The sequence below is a fragment of the Antechinus flavipes genome, chromosome 4, assembly GCF_016432865.1.
Source record: "Antechinus flavipes isolate AdamAnt ecotype Samford, QLD, Australia chromosome 4, AdamAnt_v2, whole genome shotgun sequence".
Lineage (NCBI taxonomy): Eukaryota > Metazoa > Chordata > Mammalia > Dasyuromorphia > Dasyuridae > Antechinus > Antechinus flavipes.
The window spans coordinates 26,212,117-26,237,160 of NC_067401.1; the positions used below are offsets into that span (position 1 = coordinate 26,212,117).

The 25,044-nt window shown below is 46.2% G+C and overlaps 3 protein-coding genes across 10 annotated transcripts in view; 2 read left to right on the forward strand and 1 right to left on the reverse strand.

The window, feature by feature from the left end:
• The window catches only part of TSR1 (TSR1 ribosome maturation factor), a 217,732-nt gene that overhangs the window by 7,988 nt on the left and 184,700 nt on the right, over positions 1-25,044 (forward strand). The window contains exons 14-15 of one of the 2 annotated variants that reach the window (XM_051992150.1): positions 350-424; positions 732-1,025. The exons of the other annotated variant lie outside the window; for it this stretch is intronic. Of the exons in view, the coding sequence (XP_051848110.1) occupies positions 350-424; positions 732-907 (251 nt within the window). The 3' untranslated portion in view covers positions 908-1,025. Of the gene's footprint in view, positions 1-349; positions 425-731; positions 1,026-25,044 lie in introns of those variants that run through there. 2 annotated transcript variants of the gene reach the window in all.
• On the reverse strand, positions 324-12,390 carry SRR (serine racemase). Of its 6 annotated transcripts, none has more exons than XM_051992163.1 (9): positions 12,309-12,390; positions 9,467-9,646; positions 4,137-4,269; positions 3,017-3,120; positions 2,785-2,904; positions 2,571-2,645; positions 1,506-1,715; positions 1,033-1,239; positions 324-455 (listed from the first exon to the last, which is right to left on the reverse strand). In XM_051992163.1, the coding sequence occupies exons 2-8, from the start codon at positions 9,632-9,634 to the stop codon at positions 1,036-1,038; spliced, it is 1,014 nt and encodes a 337-aa protein (XP_051848123.1). In that variant the 5' UTR covers positions 9,635-9,646; positions 12,309-12,390; the 3' UTR covers positions 324-455; positions 1,033-1,035. The 6 variants fall into 6 exon arrangements, with proteins under 6 accessions (XP_051848123.1, XP_051848120.1, XP_051848121.1 ...); XM_051992160.1 differs by lacking the exon at positions 12,309-12,390 and adding an exon at positions 12,167-12,293; XM_051992161.1 differs by lacking the exon at positions 12,309-12,390 and adding an exon at positions 11,510-12,140.
• Positions 12,315-25,044, forward strand: part of SMG6 (SMG6 nonsense mediated mRNA decay factor) — a 179,804-nt gene continuing 167,074 nt past the window's right edge. Inside the window, exons 1-8 of one of the 2 annotated variants that reach the window (XM_051992149.1) lie at positions 12,315-12,775; positions 16,642-18,397; positions 18,711-18,903; positions 19,385-19,495; positions 20,425-20,531; positions 20,708-20,786; positions 24,251-24,361; positions 24,583-24,783. In XM_051992149.1, the coding sequence (XP_051848109.1) occupies positions 12,688-12,775; positions 16,642-18,397; positions 18,711-18,903; positions 19,385-19,495; positions 20,425-20,531; positions 20,708-20,786; positions 24,251-24,361; positions 24,583-24,783 (2,646 nt within the window). In that variant the 5' untranslated portion in view covers positions 12,315-12,687. Of the gene's footprint in view, positions 12,776-15,861; positions 16,002-16,641; positions 18,398-18,710; positions 18,904-19,384; positions 19,496-20,424; positions 20,532-20,707; positions 20,787-24,250; positions 24,362-24,582; positions 24,784-25,044 lie in introns of those variants that run through there. The other variant, XM_051992148.1, reaches the window with a different exon arrangement.

The following is a 25,044-nucleotide window of genomic DNA, read 5'->3' on the forward strand; positions in this document are numbered from 1 at the left end:
CTGTGTCTGGTCCTTTCTAATATTGGATTCTGACTGAGAGGTCTTGCTGCTCCCTCAGAGTCCTCCCAGCCATCTTGGAGCCTTCAGGCGGCTCTCATGAGGGGTCCTGAGGTGACAGCCTTGCTTGTGCTCCTGGTCATTCTGTGGCCTCCATGCTACTTGTGTCCTCCTTCCTCACACCTACTTAAAATCCCTAGTTCTCTTCAAAGCTGAGTGTACATACCCCATTTTCTGCCTCCCTTGGGTGCAAAGATTTCCCCTCCTCCCCCCTGTATTCTGTAATCATGCACCTGGCCCTTAATAGATGAGGCCTACTAAAACACTTCTTCATGGATGTTTTTAATCTTAGAGGATGTGTTATGGTTTAAACCAGTGGAATTGAGAACCAAATGGGGTCGCCGAGGACACATCAAGGAGCCGCTTGGTGAGTGAGTTTGGGCTTCAGGACTCGGTCCCTGGAAGTGACAACAGTTTCAGTGTTTGAACCCATGACAGGACAGTTTGTGCAGTTGGGGTAGGGTTAACACAGGCTCAGCAACTCTGATGGCCATGCGCCACAGGGTATCTTCTTCTGGAGCTACTGCTTGTGTAGCTTTTGTAGGATTGTGGAGGCAGAATTGGGGGGGACCTGGGAGTCCATCCACTCTGCCTTTGGCCAAGCCTCCGTCCCGATTTTTACAGGGGAAACTTGTTCAGGGGGCCCCTTCTGGAATTCGCTCTTTGCTCCCTAGGTACTCATGGCCACATGAAGTGCACATTTGATGGACAGCTGAAGTCTCAGGACACAGTGCTGATGAATCTCTACAAACGGGTCTTCCCCAAATGGACTTATGATCCTTACGTGCCAGAGCCCAGGCCCTGGTCAAATGAGGAAACCTCCCCTGGGCTAGAAGTAGATATGGAATAAGCAACTTATGCTGCTTAAGTAGGCTCTATCATCCTGCTGTCTGTTGGCCCAAACAGGTGTGGGACAAGGCTCTCCTCCCCTGGGGCTCCTGCAGAAAAGGGAAGGGAGGGGGAAAGCGCACATACCTCTCAGTCTGGAGGGAGCTGGGTCTCCTCTGCTCCCTTCAGCCATCCCAGGGATGTCAAGTCCACGTTCCCCCCACTGAGAACCACGCAGACATTTTGCACAGCGGGCATCTTCTGGAACCGTTCACCCAGCACAGCAGCTACTCCCACTGCAGCCGTGGGCTCGATGAGAAGCTTCATCCTCTCCCATACCAGCTGCGTGGCATGCTGTGGGCCCAGAAGAAAAAGCCGGTGTGGAGCAAGAGGGCCTGGGGCATCTCAATGCCTTATTTTTGGTCACTTCTAATGGCTCAGCTTAATGGGGACATCACCTCCCTGCAGGGTCCATGCTTTATGCACTGGGCATCTTGGTCCACAGTAGGGTGGAGCCCAGTGTCCCCGGGGCCCTCTGCCTCTGCTAAGTTGAGCATTCTTGCCTTCATATACAACCTCCCTCCTCCCCCCCCCCCCCCCCCATTTCTGAGGTTTCTTGCCTTAATTTCATCCTCTGTGACAGTGAAGACTTCATCCACCAGGTCCTTTATAATAGGCCAAGTATAGGGGCCAATGCTCGATTTAACCCCATCTGCTATGGTGTCTGGTGGAGAAGGGTTAGGGGTGAGCTCTCCTTTGAGCTTGGACTGGAAGCAGTCATCAGCATTACAGGGCTCCGCGGCGTATACTTTCACCTCTGGTCTCAGAGCCTGTCAGGAGAGTGACAGGTGTCCGGCATTGGGCCGAACCGTGGTCACTGTTTGTGTGGAGAGCCTTAAGAGCCCTCAAAAGAATGGATGTGAAAATAAAGTGCATTGCAAGATCTGGCAGCTCTTTGTGTCATTTGAAGCCCAGAAGGGTTGAATAGAAAGTGGGGAGCCAGCATGCTAGAGCAGAGCTCAGGGGCTCCCTGCCAACTAGCACTTTGCCTCCAGAGGAAACTGGATGGGGCAGGAAGAGGCCAAAGGAGAGGATTGGGGGGAAGGGGAAAAATAAAAGCCAAGTATATACAGCTACATACAGGCCTTGACTTGCAAACAAGGAATTATTACTACTAAAGAAGCAGTCAAAGCAGTCTAGAGTAAAAAACATTTTTTTAGCCATATTCACCTGTAACAAATTTTCACTTGCTTCAGCCACTAGGAATAAGGTTCAGAATTTTTCTGTACAAGATTTTTTTCCCCCTTTGCAATAATATCCTGAAGTGTGTGGTCCTGGCATCCTAATCACTAGGTTGGAGAGTAATGAGCAATTTGTGTAGCTCTTCTTCTCGCGGACCAATTCTACTAATTCGTATTTTTTTTCAGCAGTGTCACCACAGCCTATCCCCCTCCATTTGTTTCTGTGCTGAGCTGGAACTGGATGTGGAATGTCACGTAATTAGCAAAAATTAGTTTTGTGTAGGTTTTGTAAAACTGGTTTCACTTTTATTCTTGGATAAAAGGGATGGAAGAAAATTGTGGTTAGTATGAGTGGTAGGAAAATCAATGGCTCAGAAGAAAAAATCTACCCATATTGACCATGGAGATAAAATGAAGTTTCCTTGACTAGAAGAAGGGTCTTACCTTGACTGTAATTGCTATTCCTGAGATCATCCCTCCACCCCCTACAGGTACCACTAGGGCATCCACCTTGGGAACCTATGATAGTAAAACACACAAAATAGACATGGCCGAATTAAACTTGCATGAAAGCAGAACTGTCTGTGAGGGAACATTATCAGGCTGGGAAGGCAGCTGCTGGCTTATACCACCAGAGTTAGAGACTGAGGCTCCTCACCTGCTCGAGCACTTCCAGAGCGATGGTGCCTTGGCCCGCCATCACAGCTGGGCACTGGTTGGGATGTACCATTATCCCTTCGGTTTGCTTCACAATTCTGGCTGCCACCATTTTTCTCGACTACAGGGAGAGAATGTGACCATAAAAATAACCCTTGTTTTGTGGGTAATGGCAAATAAACCCATGAAATAAGATAGTGATACTGGCTGTCTCATGAAAGCTGGCCTGTTACCTCATCACTGGGCTCACAGTCTACTAGGGTGGCTCCGTAGCCCCGTATTGCAGATTTCTTACAGGAAGGGGCTGTTCTTGGGACCACAATATAGGCAGGAATTCCTGAAGAAAGAAACATCTGTAGTTGCTAGCAGTGGGGAGCCCTGGGAGTTGAGGGGTCTGGGTTCAAAGCCTGGCACTTAAGAGTGGTGTTTTCCATTCTTAGTCAGCTTCTGATTCTTTGGACTATAGGATGAGGGGCAGGGTTGGGGTAGAGCAGAGAGGTCTGGGAACTTGGTTTAAAAAAAATTTGATGATTCAACATCATTGGTTTTCCTTGGTAATTCTGTCATTTTACTTTATTCACTTAAAAAAAATATTCCTGAGAAGGGGACCAAAGGCCTCTCCAGAGCACCTGCCCAAATAGTTCTGGACATGAGAAAGATGGGGAGCCCTGGGATGAAACCCCACCCAAGCTCTCAATCCAGGATGAGATCTGGGGGTCTTCTGACTGAGCACATCCCTCTTTGGATGGCACACCTGCAGATAGATACTTGTATCCCTTTGGATGGGTACCCCATAGGTACATCACCTCCCTGGAAAATCAGTAGCCCCTGTGAATTAGGTACTGTGGGCAGCTATATTACAAAGGAAGAAACTGGAGTTTGGAAAGGTTGCCTGACTTACCCAGTGTCATGCAGTCAGGAGTCAGAAGCAGGCTTTGGATTCAAATAAAGCACTCTGTGGGTTATTAACTGCTTACTGTGTACCAGGCACTGTGTTAGGTGCCAAGGACACAAAGACAAAACTATGAAAGCCTGTTCACGAGAGGTTTATGCTCTAGTGGGAGGCAGGGGGAAGAATGATAGGTAGGTAGAGAATGAAACAGAAAACAAGGAGAGAAGGAAGGAGTTCTCCGTTCTGGTGACCATTGGAAGCATGGGACATAACACCACTGACATATTAACGGTTGCTCTCTCTTCTAGCACTATGAAGTTATAAGTCTTCTCTTACAAGGGAAAGGGAGGGAGGGAGGGAAGAAGGAGGGAAGGGCATTGAGGTGGGGAGCACTAGAACTCTCCATATCAGAGATGAGCCGGGGTCAGAATCAGGATGTGAATGGCAACCCATTCTCCTACCTTCTAGTCTGGCCGCGTAACTGAGCGCCTGGCCATGATTCCCACTGCTGTGAGTGACCACAGCTTTGGGTTTCTTCCTGTCTCCAGAAGTGTTGGAGGTCAAGCTCCGAATGGCATTGAAGGCCCCCCGAATCTATGGGCAGAAAGAAATGTCACATCTGAACCAAGAGCTGCCCATGTGAACATCACAGCTGGATCCTGGGTAAGAGTCTCATAGGATCATACCAGGGAGGTGGCAGAGGCTCAGTATCATAGAGCCAGTCTGTGTGTCTAATCTGACTCCATTTTAGAGAGAAGGAAACAGGCCCAAGGTGGCAACCTGTCCAAGATAACTCATTAGCAAAAGGAAGAAACAAGGCTGTTTAATAAATTTAGAGCCATGCAGGACCCTGATCTGCTTCTAGAATTAGCTTGGAAACCTAAGGAACTCTCGAATTTCCTGTTACTATGGGGTATTCTTTTATCTCCTTTACAAATGGGTTCTGTGACCCCAGGCATTCTCCCCCCAGCTAGGTCTGTGTTCATCCACAGCTGTCCACTGCCTGACTGGAGAGCTGCTGCTAAGATTTACATCATTACAAGAACAAGCACCATGGCAGCAATCTTGCCAGCAGTTTACTACTAACTGAAGGTGTCTGGGCTTCCACTTCCAGCAACAGCTCCTGTGGGAGGGCCGAGTACTCTGGAAAGTGATCCCCTACCATCCTGGTCTTCCCAAATCAGAAGCTGGTCACAGGTGGGCAGAATTCTTTACAAAGTCAAGTCATCCTTTCATAACCATTGTATTGGAATCTCCAGTGAATGATCCAGGTTGCTCATGGCGCAATCACCTGTGAGCTGGCTTAAGGCCATGAGGAAGCCCCTTGTCAGATAATCGGCACTGAGCCTTCTGCAAGATCCTCCTTGCTGCTTCTCCCACTTCTAAAGACATCAGAGCACTCCTCCCTTCTCTGTCCCATCCATTCCCTTAGAACAGACAGGTTGCTTAATTACGTAAGTATTTGTGTCGTATGTGTGTGTGTGTGTGTGTGTGTATTTTTTAAGGAAGACAAAAGCAAAGCACCAAAGAACAAGTAAAAACCTGGACTATTAATTATTCTTCTTTACTATTTGAATCAACTATGTGCTTTCCAGCAGCCTCAGGAACTTTGTTTACTTTATACTTAACAGAAACTAATAAACTTTGAGCAGCCTTTAAAAAAAAAAAAGGCTTAGCAGTACCAAATCTAAAACTATATTAAAAAGCAACAGTCATCAAAATCATTTGGTACTAGCTAAGAAACAGTATTGGATCAGTGAATATAGGTTAGGTTCACAAAACACAATAGTCAACAAGTATAGTAATCTAGTGTTTGATAAACCCAAAGACTCCAGCTTCTGGGATAAGTGTAATGGACCAGAACTCTGGAGAAATATACTTGAGGCAAGGATTCTTATAACAAGGTTTAGTTAACTTAGGGGAATTGATAAGACAATGGTTATCCAGTTTAGCTGGTGATTAATAGTTCTCTAGTTCAGTACATGTACTTTGTACTTAATATAATTCTACAAGATTGACACTTATTCTACAAGATTATAATTATAATAGAGTATATAAGAGCCAATAAGGACTAGACAAGGGACATTCCATCTTTGATCAGGCTCCTTGGAATGGCTCTCCTTCATTTCTCCACTGAAATCAAGTCCCGTCTGAAGGCCCTCCATAAAGCTAGCCAGGCCCCAAGTGAAGGAGACAATAAAGAATCTGGACTTTATCCCTAGCTGTTCTTGTGGTGATTACTTGGCTGAAACGAAGGCTGGTCCCAAGATCTTCAGAAAGCTAACCAAAACATTACAGATAAGGACTCACTATTTGACAAAAACTGCTGGGAAAATTGGAAAATAAGATATAAGAAAACTTTGACATAGACCTACAACTCACATCCCATACCAAAATAAGGTCAAAATGGCTACATGATTTGGGCATAAAGGATGATACTGTAAATAAATTAGGAAAGCAAGGGATAATTAGCCTATCAGATCTTTGGAGAAGGGAGGAATTTATGATCAAAGAAGAATTAAAGAACATTATGAAAGACAAAGTGGACAACTTTGATTACATTAAATTAAAAAAGTTATCGCACAAACAAAATCAACAGAAATAAGATCAAAAGGAAAGTACAAAGCTGGGAAAAAATCTTTATAGTCAGTATTTCTGATAAAGGTCTCATTTTGAAAATATATAAAAAACTATCAAATTTATAAGAATACAAGTCATTCCCCAATTGATCAAAGGATATAAACTGATGGTTTTCAGATGACAAAATTAAAGCTATCTAAAGTCATATGAAAAAATACTCTAAATCACTACTGATTACAGAAATACAAACTGAAACAACTCTGAGGTATATTGCACCTCTCAGATTGGCTAAGATGACAGGAAAAAATAATGATAAATGTTGGAGGGTTTGTGGGAAAATTGGAATTTGTTGTTGGTGGAATTGTGAAATGGTCCAACCATTCTGGAGAGCAGTCTGGAACTATGCCCAAAGGTCAATCAAACTGCACACCCTTTGATCCAGCAATGCCACTGCTAGGTTTGTATCCCAGGGAAATCATAGAGGAGGGAAAAGGACCCACACGTACAAAAATGTTTGTAGCAGCTCTTTTTGTGGTGGCAAAGAAATGGAAAAAGAGTAGATATCTGTCCATCAATTGGGGGATGGCTGAACAAGTTGTATATAAAGGTAAATGGAATATTATCGTTCCATAAAATATGATAAATAAGTTGATTACAGAAAGGCCTGGGAAGATTTATATGAACTGATGCTGAGAAAAACAAACAGAATCAGGAATACATTATATATAGTAACTGCAAGATTGTGCAATGATCAACTATGAAAGACTTGATTCTTCTTAGTAATCCAGTTATCCCAAAGCAAACCCAATACATTTCTGTCAGAAAATGCCATCTACATCCAGAAAAAGAACTAAGACTGCATGTAAATAAATCAACACATGTTAGGTTCACTTCTTTTTTCTGTATTTTTTTCTCTCCCATGATTTTTCCCTTTTGTTCTGATTTTTTTCTCCCAGTATGATTCATAAAGCAATGTGTAAGTTTAATTAACTTAATTATAAATAATGCAAATAATTAATAAAAACAATAAATAAAGAAGAAAAAATAAGGAAATAAGGAATTAGTCTGATTCCCTCACTTTACTGAGGCCTTAATGTAGGCAGTATGGGACTGAGGCAGGCTTTGAATTTCACCAAGGGGATCCATAAGCTTCTTGCCAACAGAGGTTTTAGGAGTGTAGCTTAGCAGACAGAGCTGGCCTTAGAAGACCACTGTTCAACTTCCATCTCTGGCACATCCTGGTTTGATGAGCCTGGACAATCTCAGGCCTCTCTGGGTCTGTTTCTTCATATGGAAAATGGGGGGGAGAAGGAGATAGATGCATGACCTCTGAGCTCCCTTCCTGCTCTAGATCCAGGGTCCTCTAACCAGCAGGTCTTGAGTTTTGTTCATTGTGATGTTTTTTTGCTTGCTTTCCAAGAATTTGCTTTTCTTCCACAAGTCAGAAATGGGCTTCCGAGCTCAAGCCTCCCCTTTTTCCAGATGTTTTCCCAGATCACCTAGCAGTAGTGATAAACCTGGAAGTCCAGGGTCATGGGTCCTTCTTAGCCTGTGGGAAAAGGCTTTGGGAAAAAATTCCAGCTAGGATTTTCTACCCAGTTCCCCCTCTTCCCCCAGGGGGGCTTCTCTTCCTGGGTCTCAGCCCTTGGGATAGGGCAGTGATCCCCACTGCTGCTCTGCATTTCAGACTGCTTACTGAGGGGATGTGTCCCTCTGCACTGCCTTGGAGTCCAATTATGGGAAGGACTATTTGGTTCCCCAGTCCATGGCCTACAGTGACGTGCATTCCCTCCGGGCTGCTGGTTGGCCCCTGCTTCTGCTTTCTCCCTGAAACAAACCTGACTTCCCTCTAACACCTTAAAATTCTTTAGTGACTAGTGATCTTTGGACTTCTTGTCTCCCTCATTAGAATGAGGGAGTGCCTGGTGGGAGGGATCATTTCTTTTTTGTATCCCCAGTGCCTTGCGTACAGTGGGTAATTAATAAATGCTAATTGATTGATGTTTCCCACCCAGAGATAAGGAAAGTTCCTTAATACCAGGGACTGCTCAACTGTTTTTGTCTTTGGATCCCCCAGAGCTAGAACACGCTAAGTGCCTAATGAATACTTGCTGATTTATTGATGTTGCTCACCCTTATAGAAAGTAACGGCCTTGAAAGCCAGGAGCTGTTCCTTTTGTTTTGAGTTATCTTGATTACAGGTACTTCCCAGATTAATGCTGTCCATCTGTCAGATTCTCTGCGGAGTGCTTATGGGACTGCCTCTGCATTCACACATCAGGCTGACCTATCTACAATGTTTTTCATTTTTATGGCCTTATACCACTGGCATTCTTATCCCCACTGAGTCTCTGAAAGTATACTGAGCCCTCTGTTAGTGTTACTATCAGAATTTGAACCCAGGACTTCTCTGACTTCAGGGGCAGGGCTTTCTATTAACTCATCCTACTAGATGCTCCTCTTAGGTCTTTTAGCACTCATCATTACCAATGAAAACATTCAGGCTGTCCATCTGTTATTCCTTCCTCTTTTTATACAATTAGCAGGACAGAAGATCAGAGATTTAGAGATGGAAGGGACCTTGGAGCAATGACACTACATCAAACCCAGAAATCTGAGGCCCAGAGAGAGAGAACAGAGACTTAAAGCTAGAAGAAACATTAGGAGCCATTTCACAGGAGAGGAAACTGAGGCACAATGTGGTGATTTCCTCAGGAGCTGTTAAGTGTCTAAAGCAAGAATAATTTGAACCAAGACCTTGATTCCTAAATACACTGTAAAATACTGGGACAAGAGCAGAGACATCCAACTCAGCCTCAGACCAGTGCAGAACCAGATTAAAATAAAAATACAATACAACATAGATAATAATAATTTCTGGCTTTCTAATTCAAAGGAGCCATTTCTATTCAAGTTTGACATGACTGGATGAGAGGATCTTCTCATGCCCCACTGCATCTCAGAGGAGGCTTTTCTTTCCTTCCCATATATTCATTAGGAATGAGCTAGAATCCAATTTCCTAGAAGTGCCATTATACTTAATACTATCACTTTGGCCACTATTAAGGGCTCCTGACCAGAATTGGTCTCTGGAGGCCTATGAGGTCTGTGCTTCCCAGTGGAGACCATGCCCCCTGTGAGCCTGGGCAGCTCCTGTGACAGGAGAAGACCAAATTCCAACCCAAAGTGAGTATCTGAGCCTCGGTCTTACCTTAAAGGACCCAGTCTTCTGGAAGAGTTCACATTTGAAGAAGAGCTTCCGGCCGGCCAACTGGTCCAAAATGGAACTTGTGAGGATGGGGGTGACGTGGATGAGGTCTTTGATTTCTGAACAAGCTTTTTTCACATCAGCTATGGAGATGCAGTATTGAGAACACATCTCTGCGGCAGTCTAGGCAGAAAGCAGGGCCAGGCTGGGAAGAGATTCGGCACGGACAAAGCCAGGCGCCTTCCCTGGGAGTCTTTACATAACAACAGCTTATACAATGCCTACTAGGTGCCAGGCAGGTACTGAGCACTTTATTATCTTATTTGAGCCTCAAAACTGCCCTGGGAGATAGGTACTATTACTGTTTCACTTCTCTGAGGAAACTGAGGCAGGCACAGGTACAGTGATTTGTCCAACTAGTAAGTTTTTGATGGAGAATTTAAACTTAGGTCTTCCTGACCCCAGGCCTGCCATTCTGACCACCTAACTATAACTATCTCTAAGTAAAAATTACTGATGATAGCTGCCTCTAATTAATAAGGATGAGGCTATGTATAAAGTTCTTTACCTTTATTATCCCAATTAATCCCAAAAAGCAGCATAGTGCAGGGGATAGAGTACTGACTTTTGAGTCATGGGTCATGAGTTCAAATACTGACACTGCCTATATGTCCTTACCTCAGTTTCTTCATTTATAAAAATGAGGGGACTGGATTACATGACTAAAGATCTCTCCCAATTCTAGATCTCTGATACCGTATTCCTGCATGACCTCCGAGTAAGCTTTTCCCCAATTTCCTTTTTGTAGAATGTGAGTAATAATTCCTCCCAAGTTTCTATGAAAATCAAATTGGTATAAATAGGTAAAATACTTAAAATACTGTATTTTCTCAATCAAGGGATACCAACAGAGCAGCTATTATCACAACTTTTTTTTTGCACTTTATAAAGGATTAATCTTCTTACCTAAAAAGAGTGAAACTCACCACTTGAGAACCAAGCATCTTCTGTGGTGGTGCTCAACAAGGGTCCGGACCTCCTGCCTCCCCTCTTCCACCCCCCTCTCCCAGAAGAACATCTAGACTCAAGAATACAGGGTGTGAAATGCCTTTTATCTTGCATAGTCCATTAAAAACTCTGAAGCCGGTTTGGGGGTTTTATTTGTTGTTGTTTGGTAGCGGAATAATAATAATGGCAACAATAATAATAGTTTCAACGAGACTTACACTCAAGCCTTGCAGAGGATAATCACACAACTGAGCTGTTTAAAGGAGACAAGGGGGTCTTCCCAGCAGAGACCAGCCTCTGAGACAGTCATAGGGGAAGAAGGAAGACTCCAACCCTTAGAGACAGATTAGAGTTCTGGAATCACTGGCTTTGAGGGTCCCTTCCCACTCATCCTATAATTAAACAAGAGCTGGGACAGTCATCCGGATGGACAGGGTTCCATGGAAAGATAGAAATTCATCCTCATGGCAACCAAGAAAGGAAAGAGCAGAGGCCCGAAGGAGCAACCTAGACTTATCTCTTCGCTGATACTATGAGCAGATGGACTGTGCAGGCCATGGGAAATGGGAGACTACCAGAGACCACCATTGCCTTTCCACAGGAGTAGGGTTAAATATAACATTGCATGTTGATGTCTTATTAGTCTGATGAAAAATGAAGCGAGGACCCTTTTTCCTTTTCTTTTTTTTTTTTAAGTACCTAAAGAGGATCCAGATTCTGATATTTCTAAAAGAAATACTGGATCAAAGGCAGGAGCTAGAGAAATGATAATGAGAAGCCCTCAAGAGGAAAGTGATCTTTGTGATGTCAGAAGTGCTTTTTTTCCCCATGGTCACCAGCTCTCTCACATCCTATATTATAACATAGGGTCCCAGAGTTAAAGCTGGAAGGGACCTTGTTGGCCATCCAGCCTTATCTTATCACTTGCCCGGGACTCGAGGAGAGCCTCCTGCAGCCTCCGGGTTTATTTGTATGCCAACTGTCCCATTCGGTTCTAAGCTCCAAGGAAGCACGTGCCTTCTTTCCTCTTTCACCCACCGGAATCTGCCTCGACTTGAGGGGGCACTTCAGTGTTTGCTGAATCACCACTTAATTCTCACTGATGGAGATGGGTAAAGCGGTGGCCTGCCGGGAACCTCGGGAGATGGGGAGGGCTTGGAGAACGGCGCTACCGGCCCAGACCCCAAGGCCAGCCATCGAGTTCGATTCCGGGCTGGGAAGTGCCCCGTGGGCGCCTCTCTACCGGCCCACCACGCGTCTGCCTCGGTTAACCGAGCAATAACTCAAGGGCCTCCTCCGGGCGGGATACCGAGGATGGCTACAAAGACACGCCAGCCGCAGGAGTTACAGGGTACCGGCTTGAGGAAGGCCCCCCTCGGGAAGGCGCGCGGATCCCAAGAAGGGTGAGATCTCGGACAGCTGTCCCACGGGCTGCAGGAGGGGGGGTCCCCAGCTTCTCCCATTGGGGCCTTTGGGTGCACAGCGGCTCGTTGGTCGCTCCGGGGGTCCGAATCCGGTCACCAGTGCGCCAAGCTCACGGGAGGGAGAGCCTCAGTCGGCTGGTGGTTTTCGGACGTTCCGGAAGAGCCACGGTCGGAGTGGGGGAGGGGTTGGGCCACGCCAGGAAGGCTGAGTTTGAACTTCGCTGCCGGCTGCCCCGCCCCCAGTGGCCTCCCCCCACCCCTCCACACACACCTCCATTCCTCCGGTCAAGGTGAAAGAGCACTTGCTCCGCCGAAGCCGCGGAGGATCCGGCCTGGACGGAACGAAACCGGTGTGTTCCCAAACCACGCGCTTATATACACGGGGAGCTCTCCTGCCGGCGGAGGATACTCACCTTCCCGGCCGCCCCGCCCGCGCATGCGCCTACCCCCTCCTCCCCCTCCGAAACTTGCTCGCGCTTCTCCAAGGCTTCCCTCCCTCACCGGCCACCGTACCGCCGTCCGAGATGGGAGGAGGAGGCGGGGGATGGGTGTGTGCGCGTGCGTGCGTGCGTGCGTGCGTGTGTCAGTCAGTCAGTGTGGGTCTGTGTGTGTGTCTGTAGCTGTGTGTGGGTCGCTCGGTCGGTCGGGGCGGGGCGGGGCGGGGCGAGGGAGGGGGCAGCGCGCGCCGCCCGCCCGTCCGCCCGCCCGCCAGCCCGTCGTGGTTTCCTGGCTGCGCGCGGCGGCGGTGGCGGCGGCGGAGCCGGAGCAGGAGGAGCAGCAGCAGCAGCGAAGATGGCGGAGGGGCTGGAGCGCGTCCGGGTCTCGGCGGCCGAGCTGCGGGGAATCCTGGCCACCCTGGCCCCGCAGGCGGGCTCTCGAGGTGAGCCGCGCCGCGCTGCCCCGCCCCGCTCCGGGGCTGGGCCGGCCCCTGCGAGCCCCCGCCCCCGGCGCCCTCCGGGGAGGCCGGCGGCGGCCGCAAGGCCGGGAGGGGAGGGACGGGGAGGGACCGAGAGGGGCGGGGGCTCGAGCCGCCGGTTTAGAGCTCCCCGCCCGCCCTGCCCGCTCCCCAGGCCTTCCGCCCCCTCCCCCCCCGTCTGAAGAGGGCGGTCCGAGTCAGCCCGGACGCCACCCCTCGCCCCGCCCTGGGCCCGCCCCTCCTTCCTCCCGCGCCTGTCTTCTCTTGTCCCCCAAGTCCTGCTACCCCCCCAGTAGTCTTCTTACTCCCGGCTCCCATACTTCGCTCTTCCCCCATCAGGTCCTACCTCCTCTCCCCTCCCCCTAGCACCTACCTATCTCCTACCCACCCCTCTGTCTTCTTCCTTCCCCACCCCAGGTTCTACCTCCTTCCTCACTCCCTCCAGGTCCTACCTCCTCTCTCCTTTCCCCCCCAGTACCTCCCTCCCTCCCCTAGTCCTACCTCCTTCCTTCCCCCTTCAGGTCCTGCCTCCTCTTCCCTCCCCCCAGCCCCTCCCTCCCTCCCCACCAGGTCCTACCTCTTTCCTTCCCCCCACGCTAGGTCCTACCTCTTTCCTCCTCTCTCGTCCCAGGTCCTACCTTCCCCCTTCCCTGTCCTACCTCTTCTCCCTTCATGTTCTGTCTCTTTTCCTTCTCCTCTCTCACAGATTTTCCTCTTGTCCTCCATCCTACTTCTTTACCTCTACCTCTTCCCGCTCAACCTCCCCCCCTCCCCAACCTATTTCTTCTCCCTGCCTCTTTTTCTCTTTTACTTCTTCTCTTTACCCCCAGGTCCTACTCCACCTCCTTGTAGGTCCTACTTCTCCCTCTCCCCAACTTTCTTCAGTTCTTTTTTCCTCCCTACTTCTTCTTCTGTCCCTTCCAATCTCCCCCTTCTTTATTTTCCTACATTTTCTCCTTATCCCACCTCTTTACTTCTCCCCCGAGGTCCTACATTCTCTTTTCCTCCAATACCTTTTCTTCCCTCACCTTTTCTCCTGCCCATCCCCTCCCCCAGGTCCTACCTCTTCTCCTATCTTCTTTTCCTTCCCCACTCTGAACTCTACCTTTTCTTCTCCCTGTGCCCCCACCCATTCTGGTCTCACTTTCTTGGCATGTCTTCTGCTTCTGCACACACACACACACACAAAATGAAATTAAGAGAGGCAAAGTAACTTTATTTAGTTACTTGTTTAGTTAGAGCAAACTCACTTGTTTAGTTAATTTCTTTACTCAGGCAAATGGGTCCTCAAAAGGGGTTGTCCCATGCCAAGCCTTTGCCCTCAGTGTCCCCAGGAGCATATGTTACACCTTTCTTGGATGGTGTGGGAGGCAAGCTGTAGACATGGGGTGCCTGGGGGCTGGAGGCCATATGGGCCTTTTCAGTTGAGCTAGTTTATTAAGTGTGTGCTATGTACAGGGCAGCTTTCCAGGGACTGGTATGTTTTGTAAGGAAATAGAATGTGTAAATTGAGGAGTCAAAACAAGAGAAAAGGAGGAAGGGAGCAGGGCTTCTTTACCTGGGACACCTAGATGGAAGCCAGGGAGTCCTGAGAGAGGGGGAGGGCATCTTGGGCAGGCCAAGGAGCCAGGGCTATGGAAGTATGTCTGTGTAAAATGAAAAGGACCAGGAAGGGAAGAGTATGGACATAGATTGGAGCCAGGTTGTGTGGGGCTTGATTAAGGAGTTTCTCTCTTTTCCTAAAGTGGCTCCTTGGGCAAGGGAGGGATATGGTCGAATCTGTGCTTTTGGACAGCTTCTTTTGGCAGTTTTATGGAGGAGAACCAGAAGCAGAGCAGTCAGAACACTACTTCAGGAATCCAGGAGAGACAAGGGCCCAAACTGGGAGGATCACTCACAGAGCAGAGAGAAGGGATCACAGGTGGGAATTAGAGAGGCAATTTTGTTAACATCTGTTTGAGATGACCATGGGACATGCAGTTATCTAGTGGAGTTGGTGACAATGGGACCAAGGAGAATGAAACTGGATATATAGGTTTGAGTATCATTTGTTTATGGATGATATTTGAACTTGTGGAAGCCAAAGAAACCAGGAAGGAAGGGAGAATGGAGCAAGAAAAGGACCCAGGAAGAGACTTCATGATTAGGGATTAACATGTGGATGATGATCCAGCAAAGGAGTGATCAGATAAGGAAGAAGAGATGTGGGAGAGACCAGTGACATGAAAGCCTAGAGCAGGGAGAGAGAGCCATGATGGAGGGGCTAGTCAGTGGTGTCCAAAGTTGCAGAGAATTCCTAGAGAGCAGGTACTGAAAAGAAGGGTAGAGGTTTGAGCAATAAAGAAATATGGAGTGAAAAGAAGGCTGTAAAACTGTTTTTTGTTGCTCAATAACTTGACTGCATCTCTGCTTTGCAGTCTAAATAGCAGAAACTTACTTCCATCCTTCTTTGGGATGAACTATGAGATTTGTCCTTGAAATAGATTTAATGGCCTTTGTTATTTGTTAGAGCAGCTCCATTCTGTAATTTTTAAAAATTCCAGTGAAATGTCTTTTTTTTTCCCCCTAGTTTTGTTATTATTTAAAGCCTAACTAGTGGTCAATAGTTGGATTAAAAATGGAAGCTAACTTTGAAACTGACTGTTATCATTCCAGAGTTGTCAGAGCTAAGTGTTTACAGAACAACATTGGCTATTTCCACAGCACCTTTCTCCTGAGTGCTATATTAACACTCACACCTTCAATACCACATTTTCTATAAACATGGTTAATCATTGCAGGTAGTAACATTTCCTTTTCACTGCGAAGGAAACAGGACTCCCAAAGGCCCTTTAACTTGTTGTGTAGATATGATAGTGAGAGAGGGTGGAGCCTTGGGAGATGATCCCGAGAATTATGGCTCCCCCATATCTGAATTAGTTTCCTTTTTTTTTTTTTTTTGCATATGCCAGTTTAGTGTTTGGAGAGCATGTCACAATCCTTCTATCATCTTCCAGGGAAAGCTCCCTTGCAGAACCTTTTCCTTCTCACATTCCATCGTCGTGGCAGCAGCTGGTCTCAGCGTTCTAATGATGGGGGCCTGAGCACTATTTCCTTGGAATGGCTTTGCTGGCTGCTGTCAGGGAGTTGGTGAGCATGAGTGGACTTGAAGAATGTGAGAGGAACTGCTTCCTGTTTTCCCCAACAGGAGGTGTGTGTGCTTGGTACCCTCCACTTTTTCCCTCGAGGAGGGCATTACTATAACTATGCTGTGGATCTACAGGTTTAGAGACTGTGGGATCAGAAACTGGGTCGTTGAGGAGGCTGTGGCCTTTCGATTGCCATGTGCATATTCCTTTTCTCTTCCAGAATATTTTTTAGTAAAAATCACTCATCCCACAATACTTGTGGCGTTTAGCCACACCCAAGAGGCAAAGGGAGAATGGCCTGAGATGACTCAAGGGGTTCGGTAAATAGAGAGTATTGGTAAAGGGAATCATCAGAAGAGTCTTTGGTTGATTTGGAGTCCAGGAGATCTGAATGAGAGTTCTGGTGATTCTGGAGAACAGATTTGTCTTTTTTCAAGTCTTAAGTGTAGGTAGCCCTAACACAGCTAGATTCTTTTCTTTGCCAGATGCTGAGCTCATATGTAAACCCAAATTTTAGTTCTTGTTTTGTTTCCATTTCAAAACACCTTCTGCTCCAGGGGCCTCTGGAGACCTTTCCTTCCCTGCTTGCCAATATGAGCATTTGGGTATGTAATTTTGCCGTGCTTTTCTGTTACATAATCACAATGACACATACATTCTCTCTCTCTCTCTCCCCCCTTCTCTTTGCCCTCCCCCCCACAGAAAACATGAAGGAGTTGAAGGAGCCTAGGCAGCGGAAAGATAATAGGCGCCCAGATCTGGAAATCTATAAGCCTGGGCTTTCCCGACTGAGGAACAAAACCAAAATCAAGGAACCTTCAGGAACGGAGGAATTCAGAGATGAAACTGCCAATGACAGAGATACCTCTGCTCTGGAAAATGGAACCCAGGCCATTCGAGATCTCTGCAAGGGGGTGGACAGCCAACAGCAAAATGGCCCTGCCGACACAGAAAGGAAAGAACCCTTCCAGGGACAGGAATCTTGCCCTAAAGCCTCAGGGCCAGAGGATCGGTCTCTTAGAATTATTAAGAGAACCAAGAAACCTGATTTACAAATCTATCAACCTGGAAGACGCCTCCAGACCGTTGCCAAAGACCTGCCTGGCCGAGTGGAAGAGAACGAGGTCCTCAGTCAGGTAGAGCAGCTCAGAGTTGAGGATGATGAGCCTGAAAGGGATCTGGGGAAGGATGGGGTCAAAGCCAAGCCCTCCAGAGATGAGGCTGAGAAGCACCTGAAGACCCTGAAGGGGGGAGACAAGGGCAAAAAGACTGAAAGAGGGGAGGGGACAAGGAAAGTCCACGATGACATGCCCCAGGGCAAGCCTGGCTCCGCCAAGCGCTACTCGAGGTCGGACAAGCGGAGGAATCGCTATCGCACTTGTAGCACCAGCTCTGCTGGGAGCAACAACAGCGCCGAGGGTACTGGGCTCCCCGATAGTGGTGGGCGGCGCCGACGCCAGGATCGAGCCAAGGAGAGGCCACGTCTGAAGAAGCAAGTGTCTATGTCTTCAACTGACTCCCTGGATGAAGACAGAACTGATGAGCCAGACCTTCTGGGACCCCGCAGGAGCTCAGAGAGGAGGAAGCCTTCGGACCGAAGCTGGTCTTGCCATGGGGAGGGTGAACGGAGAAGTGAAGGTAAGGAGAACAGAGGTGGCCTTCGAGTCACTTTTGATGCAGAGATCGTGAACAAGGATGTATCCATGGTGAGACTGACTAAGGAAGATGTGGACAGACTGAAGGCTGACAGAAGTTCAGGCAGCATGGGCAAGGCCCCTGAAAAGCAAGAGTCCAAAACCCCAAACCAGGAACTGCGGGGTCGTGGTCGGGGCATTCTGATCTTGCCTGCCCACACAGCACTGTCGGTCAATACAACAGGATCTCCAGAGTCTACACTTTTGGGATCAAAGCTTCTCTTTGGAGCTGGTGGTAAGGGATCTCGGAATCGGGGCCGGGGAGGCACTTCCCGGAGGCTGTGGGACCCAAACAATCCTGACCAGAAACCTGCCCTGAAGAGCCAGACTTCTCAGCTCCACTTCCTAGATACTGATGATGAAGTCAGCCCCACTTCTTGGGGGGACTCACGCCAAGCCCAGACACCTTACTATAAGTTTCAAAACTCTGACAATCCTTACTATTATCCCAGGACACCAGGTCCTGGACCTCAGTATCCCTACACAGGATATGGCCCACTGCAGTATCCCCTGGGCCCTACAAATGGGGTATATCCAGGGGCTTACTACCCTGGCTATCCTGCTCCATCTGGGCAGTATGTCTGTGGTCCTCTTCCTGCTAGCTCCTTGAGTCCTGAAGAGATGGAGCAGCAGGTGAGGGACCTGCAACAGCAGGAGCTCCATCGGCTTCTTCGAGTAGCCGATAACCAGGAGCTGCAGCTCAGTAACCTGCTCTCCAGGGACCGGATCAGCCCTGAGGGCTTGGAGAAGATGGCCCAGCTCAGGTATGTATTGTTCCCATATTGGTGGGGGTTGGGGGTGCAGGTGTGCAGGAGCACATCCTGGTGAAAGAGGAAAAGAACTGAGAAGAGAACTTGTGCAGTCTGAAAAAAGATTTTAAAATTGCCTCTGAAATGGAGAAAGGATGGGGTCCTTGTGTCATCTGCTAAGTCAGATGAAAATCCCCTGCTTTGGGATTCTTTCCTGTGGTCCTGGGAATGGGGATAGTATACAGAGGGAGGTTGCTAATTTACAAAAAGGCCAGGCCCAGTCTTGATAGCTGTTTTTGATCTTGCCATCTGATGTGTCCCATTTTAGAGCAGAGCTGGTGCAGCTTTATGAGCGCTGCCTCCTGCTGGACATTGAGTTCTCTGATCATCAGAATGTGGACCAGATCTTATGGAAGAGTGCTTTCTACCAAGTTATTGAGAAGTTCAGGCAGCTGCTTAAAGACCCAAATGCTGAGAACCCAGAGCAGATCAGGAGCAGGCTGCTGGAGCTCCTGGACGAGGTGAGCCCTGAGTGCCAGCATATCTCACTAGACAGCCCACAGAAGCTTCATACGTGGGACTTTTTCCTTAGGCTTGAAGGGGACTGATCTTGGAGTGTTGTTTTTTCTTGTGGTCATTGAGGTTCTGCTTGAGGTACATTCACTGTGCATGTCATTTATGAAAAGTTGCTTTTTATTTGTAAATGGAGACATTTGATCTACTTACATAATATAATTTGTATGGGTCTGATGAAAATTTTAGGAAGAAGGTGAAACAGTCATAATATCTGCCAGCATTCAATTATATAATCTTTAAAATGAGATAGCTCATTTTTTACTTCTTTGTTGCTTTTTTTCATAATGAGGAAGATTACAATGGGGAGCAGTAGCAGAATTTTGCATCTCTTGCCTTAGTTTCTCTGTTTGGTCTTTTATGGGGAGGGTGAAACTTGTGGTGTTTTCCCATCCTATCATGGTTTCTTCCCACCTCTTTTCTCCTCAGGGCACTGGCTTCTTTGATAGTCTGCTTCAGAAACTGCAGGTTACATACCAGTTTAAGCTAGAGGACTACATGGATGGTCTAGCCATTCGAAGCAAACCATTAAGGAAAATGGTAAGATAATTCTTCAAGCAAATGCTTTCATTCTCTCTCATGCAGACTCTGGCTAGTTTCCATATTCCTTTAATTATTTTTCAATTTGTTGTTTGATAAAGTTGATCCTTCTTATGGCTATCACTGAGTTAGAGAAGCCTGGTGTGGTGATAGGGAAAGAAAGATTATAAATGTGGTAAGAAAAGAATAAAGAAAGCAGAATTTGTTAGAATTGCACAGGTTATATAAAAGGGAGTGACATGGGGCAGTGGTTAGAGTGCTGGTCTCTTAGTAGGGAAGACTTGGGTTTAAGTCCTGCTGTAGACAGGACAGCTTTTGTGATCCAGGACAAGTCACTTAGCTTCTGGGGGCACTGGGGGGCATAATGGACAGAGCTCTATCTGCCTCTGGTTCCTTATTTGTAAAATGGGATGAAGATAACACCCACTTTGAAGGATGGTAATGAAGATCAAATGAGATATTTGTCAAGTGTTTAGAACAATGTCTGGCATAGAATAGGAGCTTCATAAAGGCCTCTTTCCTTCTTTCCTCTCCATTGCCTCTGCCTCCCTAAGACTATAAGTGACAGAATTGGTGTGGGTCTATATTGGTAGAGGGGATTTAACAGGAAGGGCCGTGGCCTGTAAAATCACAGATCCTGACTCATTCTGGTAACAAGAGAAGTAGGCTAACTCTGTAGATAAGTTCCTTTTAGCAGCCTTTGTCCAACCTAGTGTCCCAGAAGAAGGAAACAGACCTCATTTCCTGGCCTCTTCCACTGTCTTTTTTTTCCTTTAATATAACTTTTAAAATGGGGTGTTGTTTCCATCTAAAGAAAGTGGGCTTATTTCCTCATGGGGTTGTCAGGTACCTTGTTAAGAACTGTCTTCCATGGCGGCTTTTCTGATTCACACATTTTCTCCAAATGTTTATTCACTATTTACTTGAAGGTGAAATATGCATTAATCAGTGCCCAGCGATGTATGATTTGTCAAGGAGACATTTCCAGGTACCGGGAGCAAGCCAATGATACAACAAACTACGGAAAAGCACGAAGGTATGTGTTCCTTGTTCTTCCTTCTTGTTCAGGCCTAGATCTGGTGTGAGAATGAATTGGAAACTTGGGCTGCATCCCACCACAGGGATATTGCCATGCAGGTTCCAGGCTTGGTTGGGTGGGGGAAAAGTGACCTATTCTGAACTGATGTGGTTCTTGTCCCCTTTGCTTTTTAGCTGGTATCTGAAGGCTCAGCATATTGCTCCCAAGAATGGCCGACCTTATAATCAGTTGGCGTTGTTGGCTGTGTATACGGTAAGCATACCTGTGTTTAGGGGAAAGATGATTCTGGCTTGTCACAGGAGTAAAGTGGGAAGTTGAGAGTGTCAGTTCTAGCTTGGGATGCCTGCTGGATTTACTTGGCCAAAACAATGCCAACAATATCCACCTTTCCTTGCCACCTCTCTTCTTGTGTCTCCTTTCCTGAAACTGCTGTGATTGTCAGGTCAGAGGAAATGTCTGAGAAGGGGTAAGGATGAGAGTAAGTGAAGAAACTAGAATGATGATTTTTTAAATCAGCTCATGGCAGTAATGACCCTGAAATTCCCTGTCCAGCCAAAGGCAGGTTGTGACAGTAGTAATTTAGTAATTAGTGTAGTTCACCATTGCACAAACACAGCCTAATCTCTTCTCTTTATCTGTGTTGTGTTTTTTCACTCTGCATATAGATTCTCATTTCTCTTTTTAGCTGCATTTCTTTCCTGTACACCATCTTCCTTTTTCCTTCTCCTTCTTCTGTGAGTGATTGCAACCTTTTGTCTCTCTCTCAAAAAAAGCTGTCTTACACAGAAATAAATGCTTCTTGCTTCCATGTAGTCATGGTCCTCCCGAGAATAAAATTTCCAATCCTTAATCTCTATAAATCTCTATCGAGAATTTTATCGGACCAATTGAGTTTCCTTTATTTTGTTTCATCTCATGTCATTCGTTTTGTTTCCTAGTCATTCAAATATTTATTGAGAATATATCATGTCATTGTGTATCTAACATCGTTGTAGGCATTATAGGGTTTTTTTTTTTTGGGGGGGAGATATAAAGTAGCCCTGGGTGTTCCCATCCGCACCCTAGGCTCTGCTTTTCTTGTTCCATAATGTCTCACTTTGTGATTTCATCAGCTCCCATGGTTTCAATTATAGATGATTCCAAGATCTCTGTGTCCAGTCCTAAGGCTCTTTACAGAGCTATAGTCTTGTATCATCTGCCTCCTGGACATCTCGAACTATATGTCCTATAGACATCTCAAACATAGCATGTCCTAGACAGAACTCATTGTCTTCGCCTCAAAACTCTCCCTTCTGTAGAACTTCTCTATTACTAGGGAGGGCTACATCATCCTCCCAGGCCCAGCTGACACTAGCTGGGTACTGTTTTCAACTCTCCACTTACATTCACTCCACATATCCGCTCAGTTGCCAAATCTCGCCTTCCCAACCTCTCTTTTCTCCTCATGTATCCATAACCCTTAGTTCAGGACCTAAGTATTGCAATAGCTTTCTCCCTAGTCTTCCTGCCTCAGTTCTTTCCTCATCCCAATTCACTCTCTATTCATCTGTTGAGGTGATTTTTTTTGTTTTTTGCTTTTCCTAATTTATTTTGTTTTATTTTTCTTTCCTCATTTTCCCTCCAAACAGACAAACAGCAATAGCAAAAACCCTTCAGGGTTGGTGCTCACCTAGCTGCCCTGTGTCTTTATATCTTGATTCCATTATAGCTCTGTCAGGAAGTGGGTGACATGATCATCACCAGGCCTTTTTGATTAGAGGTTTTTAAAGTGTCTTAAAAGTTGTTTCATTGTTCTTAATATTGTATATATACAGTTTTCTACTGATTCTCACTTTTCTCTGCCTCATTTCATACATAATTCTATGTAGATTTTTCTAAAATTAGTATACTGTCACAATTTGTATATCATAATTTATTCAGACACTCCCCAATTGATGAACATTCCCTCAGTTTTCCAGTTTTTTGCCACCACAAAAAGAATTGCTATCAATATTTGTGTAAGAATGGATCTTTTTTTCTCTTTCTTTCCTCACTTGGAGTAGATTGAGCAGTCTGTTCAGTCAAATGACTTTTGGGGCAGAGATTCACATTGCTTTCCAGAATGGGTATGCCACTTCACACCCCGAACCTGCCAGCATTTATCATCTTTCTTTTTTTTTCTTCTTGGCCAGTCTGATGAGAGAACTTCAGGGTTTCTTTCATTGGCTTTTCACTCATTTTTAGTGATTTGAAGCATTTTTTCTTGTAGCTGTTGGTAGCTTGGGTCTCTGCTTATTTGGCCATTTATCACAAGTAATAGCTCTTCTTTTTACACAGGTGTGTCAGTTCTTTGTGTAGTTTGTAGATGAGTCTTTTATTAGAGAAACAACTGTTGAACTACCATTGTTTGGTTTGTGTAAAAAATGTTTCAGTTTTATGTAATCAGAATTGTCCCTTTTATCTTTTCTGATTCTCTCTGTCCCTTGTTTGGCAATGCCAAGGTAGTTTTTTGAAAAGTGTAAGTCTGACCACATTATTCCTCTGCTCACCAAGCCCCAGTGGCTCCCTCTTGTATCTGGAGGTGCATATAGAATCTCATTTCTCTTTTTAGATTTACAATTTGGCCCCTTCCTCCATTTTGACTTCTTAGACTGGATTCCCTCACATATTCTCTGATCCAGCTATGTTGGCCTCCTTGCAATTCCTTAACACATTGCTCCTTTTCTCATCTCCATGCCTGGCTGTCCCCCATGTCTAGAATACTTGGCCCCCTCGTCTCCACCCCTGAATTTTCCTGGCTTCCTTTAACACTTTCCCAAGACCACTAGTACCTTCCCCTGTCAGATTACTTTCTTTTTTTTTTTTTTTTTTTTTTGGATAGGAAGCTCATGTAATTTACAGTTGATTCCAATTTTAACATATATACCAATTAAAAAAGTTATTTAAAAAATCAGTACTTTACCCTGTGATAGTCTAACTAGATGTTGCATTCAAGTTATCATTTACTTTTGCAAATCATGTCAGATTACTTTCCATCTACATTATGAATATCTTCTGTGTACTTAGTTCTTTACATGTTGTGTTCCCCCTCTCGACCACTGGAATGTATGCTCCTTGAGGACAGGATTGTTTTTGATTTTCTTTATACCTGCAGCATTTAGCACAGTGCCTGGCACAAAGTAAACATTTAATAAACATAAAAGGCTAAGAGAAATAGAAATATACTGTCCCTGCTCCCAATCACCTTACAATGTAGTTGGTAACATAAAACACATAAACACGTTGGAATTATTTAACTAACAATATGACACAGTGATACAGATACAAAAAATCCTGGTGCCCACAAAGTGTTGTGGTTTTAGAGGAGGGAGAAATCAACATGGGATGAAGTCTTTGTTGAAGAATTTAGAAAAGTTGAGGTTTGACGAATGGATAGTGTTGGATAGTAAAGAAGAGGGGATGTCAATCTACATGGTTGCAAAAGCTGTGGGAATGGATGGGGATGGAGGAGGCTTATTCAGAAGTCCAAGAAAAGCCTGGTCTGCTTTTTTCTCTCTTGTTTCTTTTTCTCCCTTATTTCTTGTGGAATTGTGAATGGCTGCTTTTGTGTTAGCATAGCCTAATTTTCCCTTTTGAGAATTTTAGGTAGGCCAGGAAAGCTGACAGAGATCTCTGGACCAGATTGCCTCAGGCTGGGCTTTTGGAGGGGCCTGAGAATGTCTGTTTTGTTTTGACAGAGGAGGAAGCTGGATGCTGTGTACTATTACATGCGCAGTTTAGCTGCCAGCAACCCAATCCTTACAGCCAAGGAGAGCCTCATGAGCTTGTTTGAAGAGACCAAGCGAAAGGTGAGTGGGGTGGGGATTCCAAGGAACCGCACTGATGATGGGCCCCATGAAGAGTCAGTTGCTTGGCTGTTGGACTAGATCTGCCACAGTAGCCGGTTCAGAGAATTAATACCTTTGAAGGGGCCGTGCCAGTGGAACTGCGCCACTGGGGGAATGCCTTAACTTTTCTATTCCCTCTCTTAGCTAGGGGTCTTAGTGTATGTATATGTGTGTACATGCAGGCAGAACAGATGGAGAAGAAACAGCTGGAGCTAAGCCCTAATCGATGGAGGAAAGGCAGGAGGTCAACTTTCCGGCACATTGGTGATGACACGACCCGCCTGGAGATTTGGATCCACCCCTCTCACTCCCGATCTCAAGGCACTGAATCTGGGAAGGACTCTGAGCAGGAGAACGGCCTTGGCAGCTTAAGCCCCAGCGATGTGAGTACCAGCAGAAGCTGAAAGGGAATCTCTTTGGTCTGTTGTGTGCACATTATGGTGTTGGCTTACTTCATCTTCCTCACAGCCTAGGAGAAATGGGGGAATTCAGTGGTCTTCCCTCTGCTGTAGCTGCCTTCTTACAACTGTGCTCCCCTCTATCACCACTGGGTGGCACTATATGATCTCAGAAAGATGCTGATTCACACACTTTCTTTGGATTTGGATGCCCCCATTAAACACAGAAGGAGATATTTTTATGTT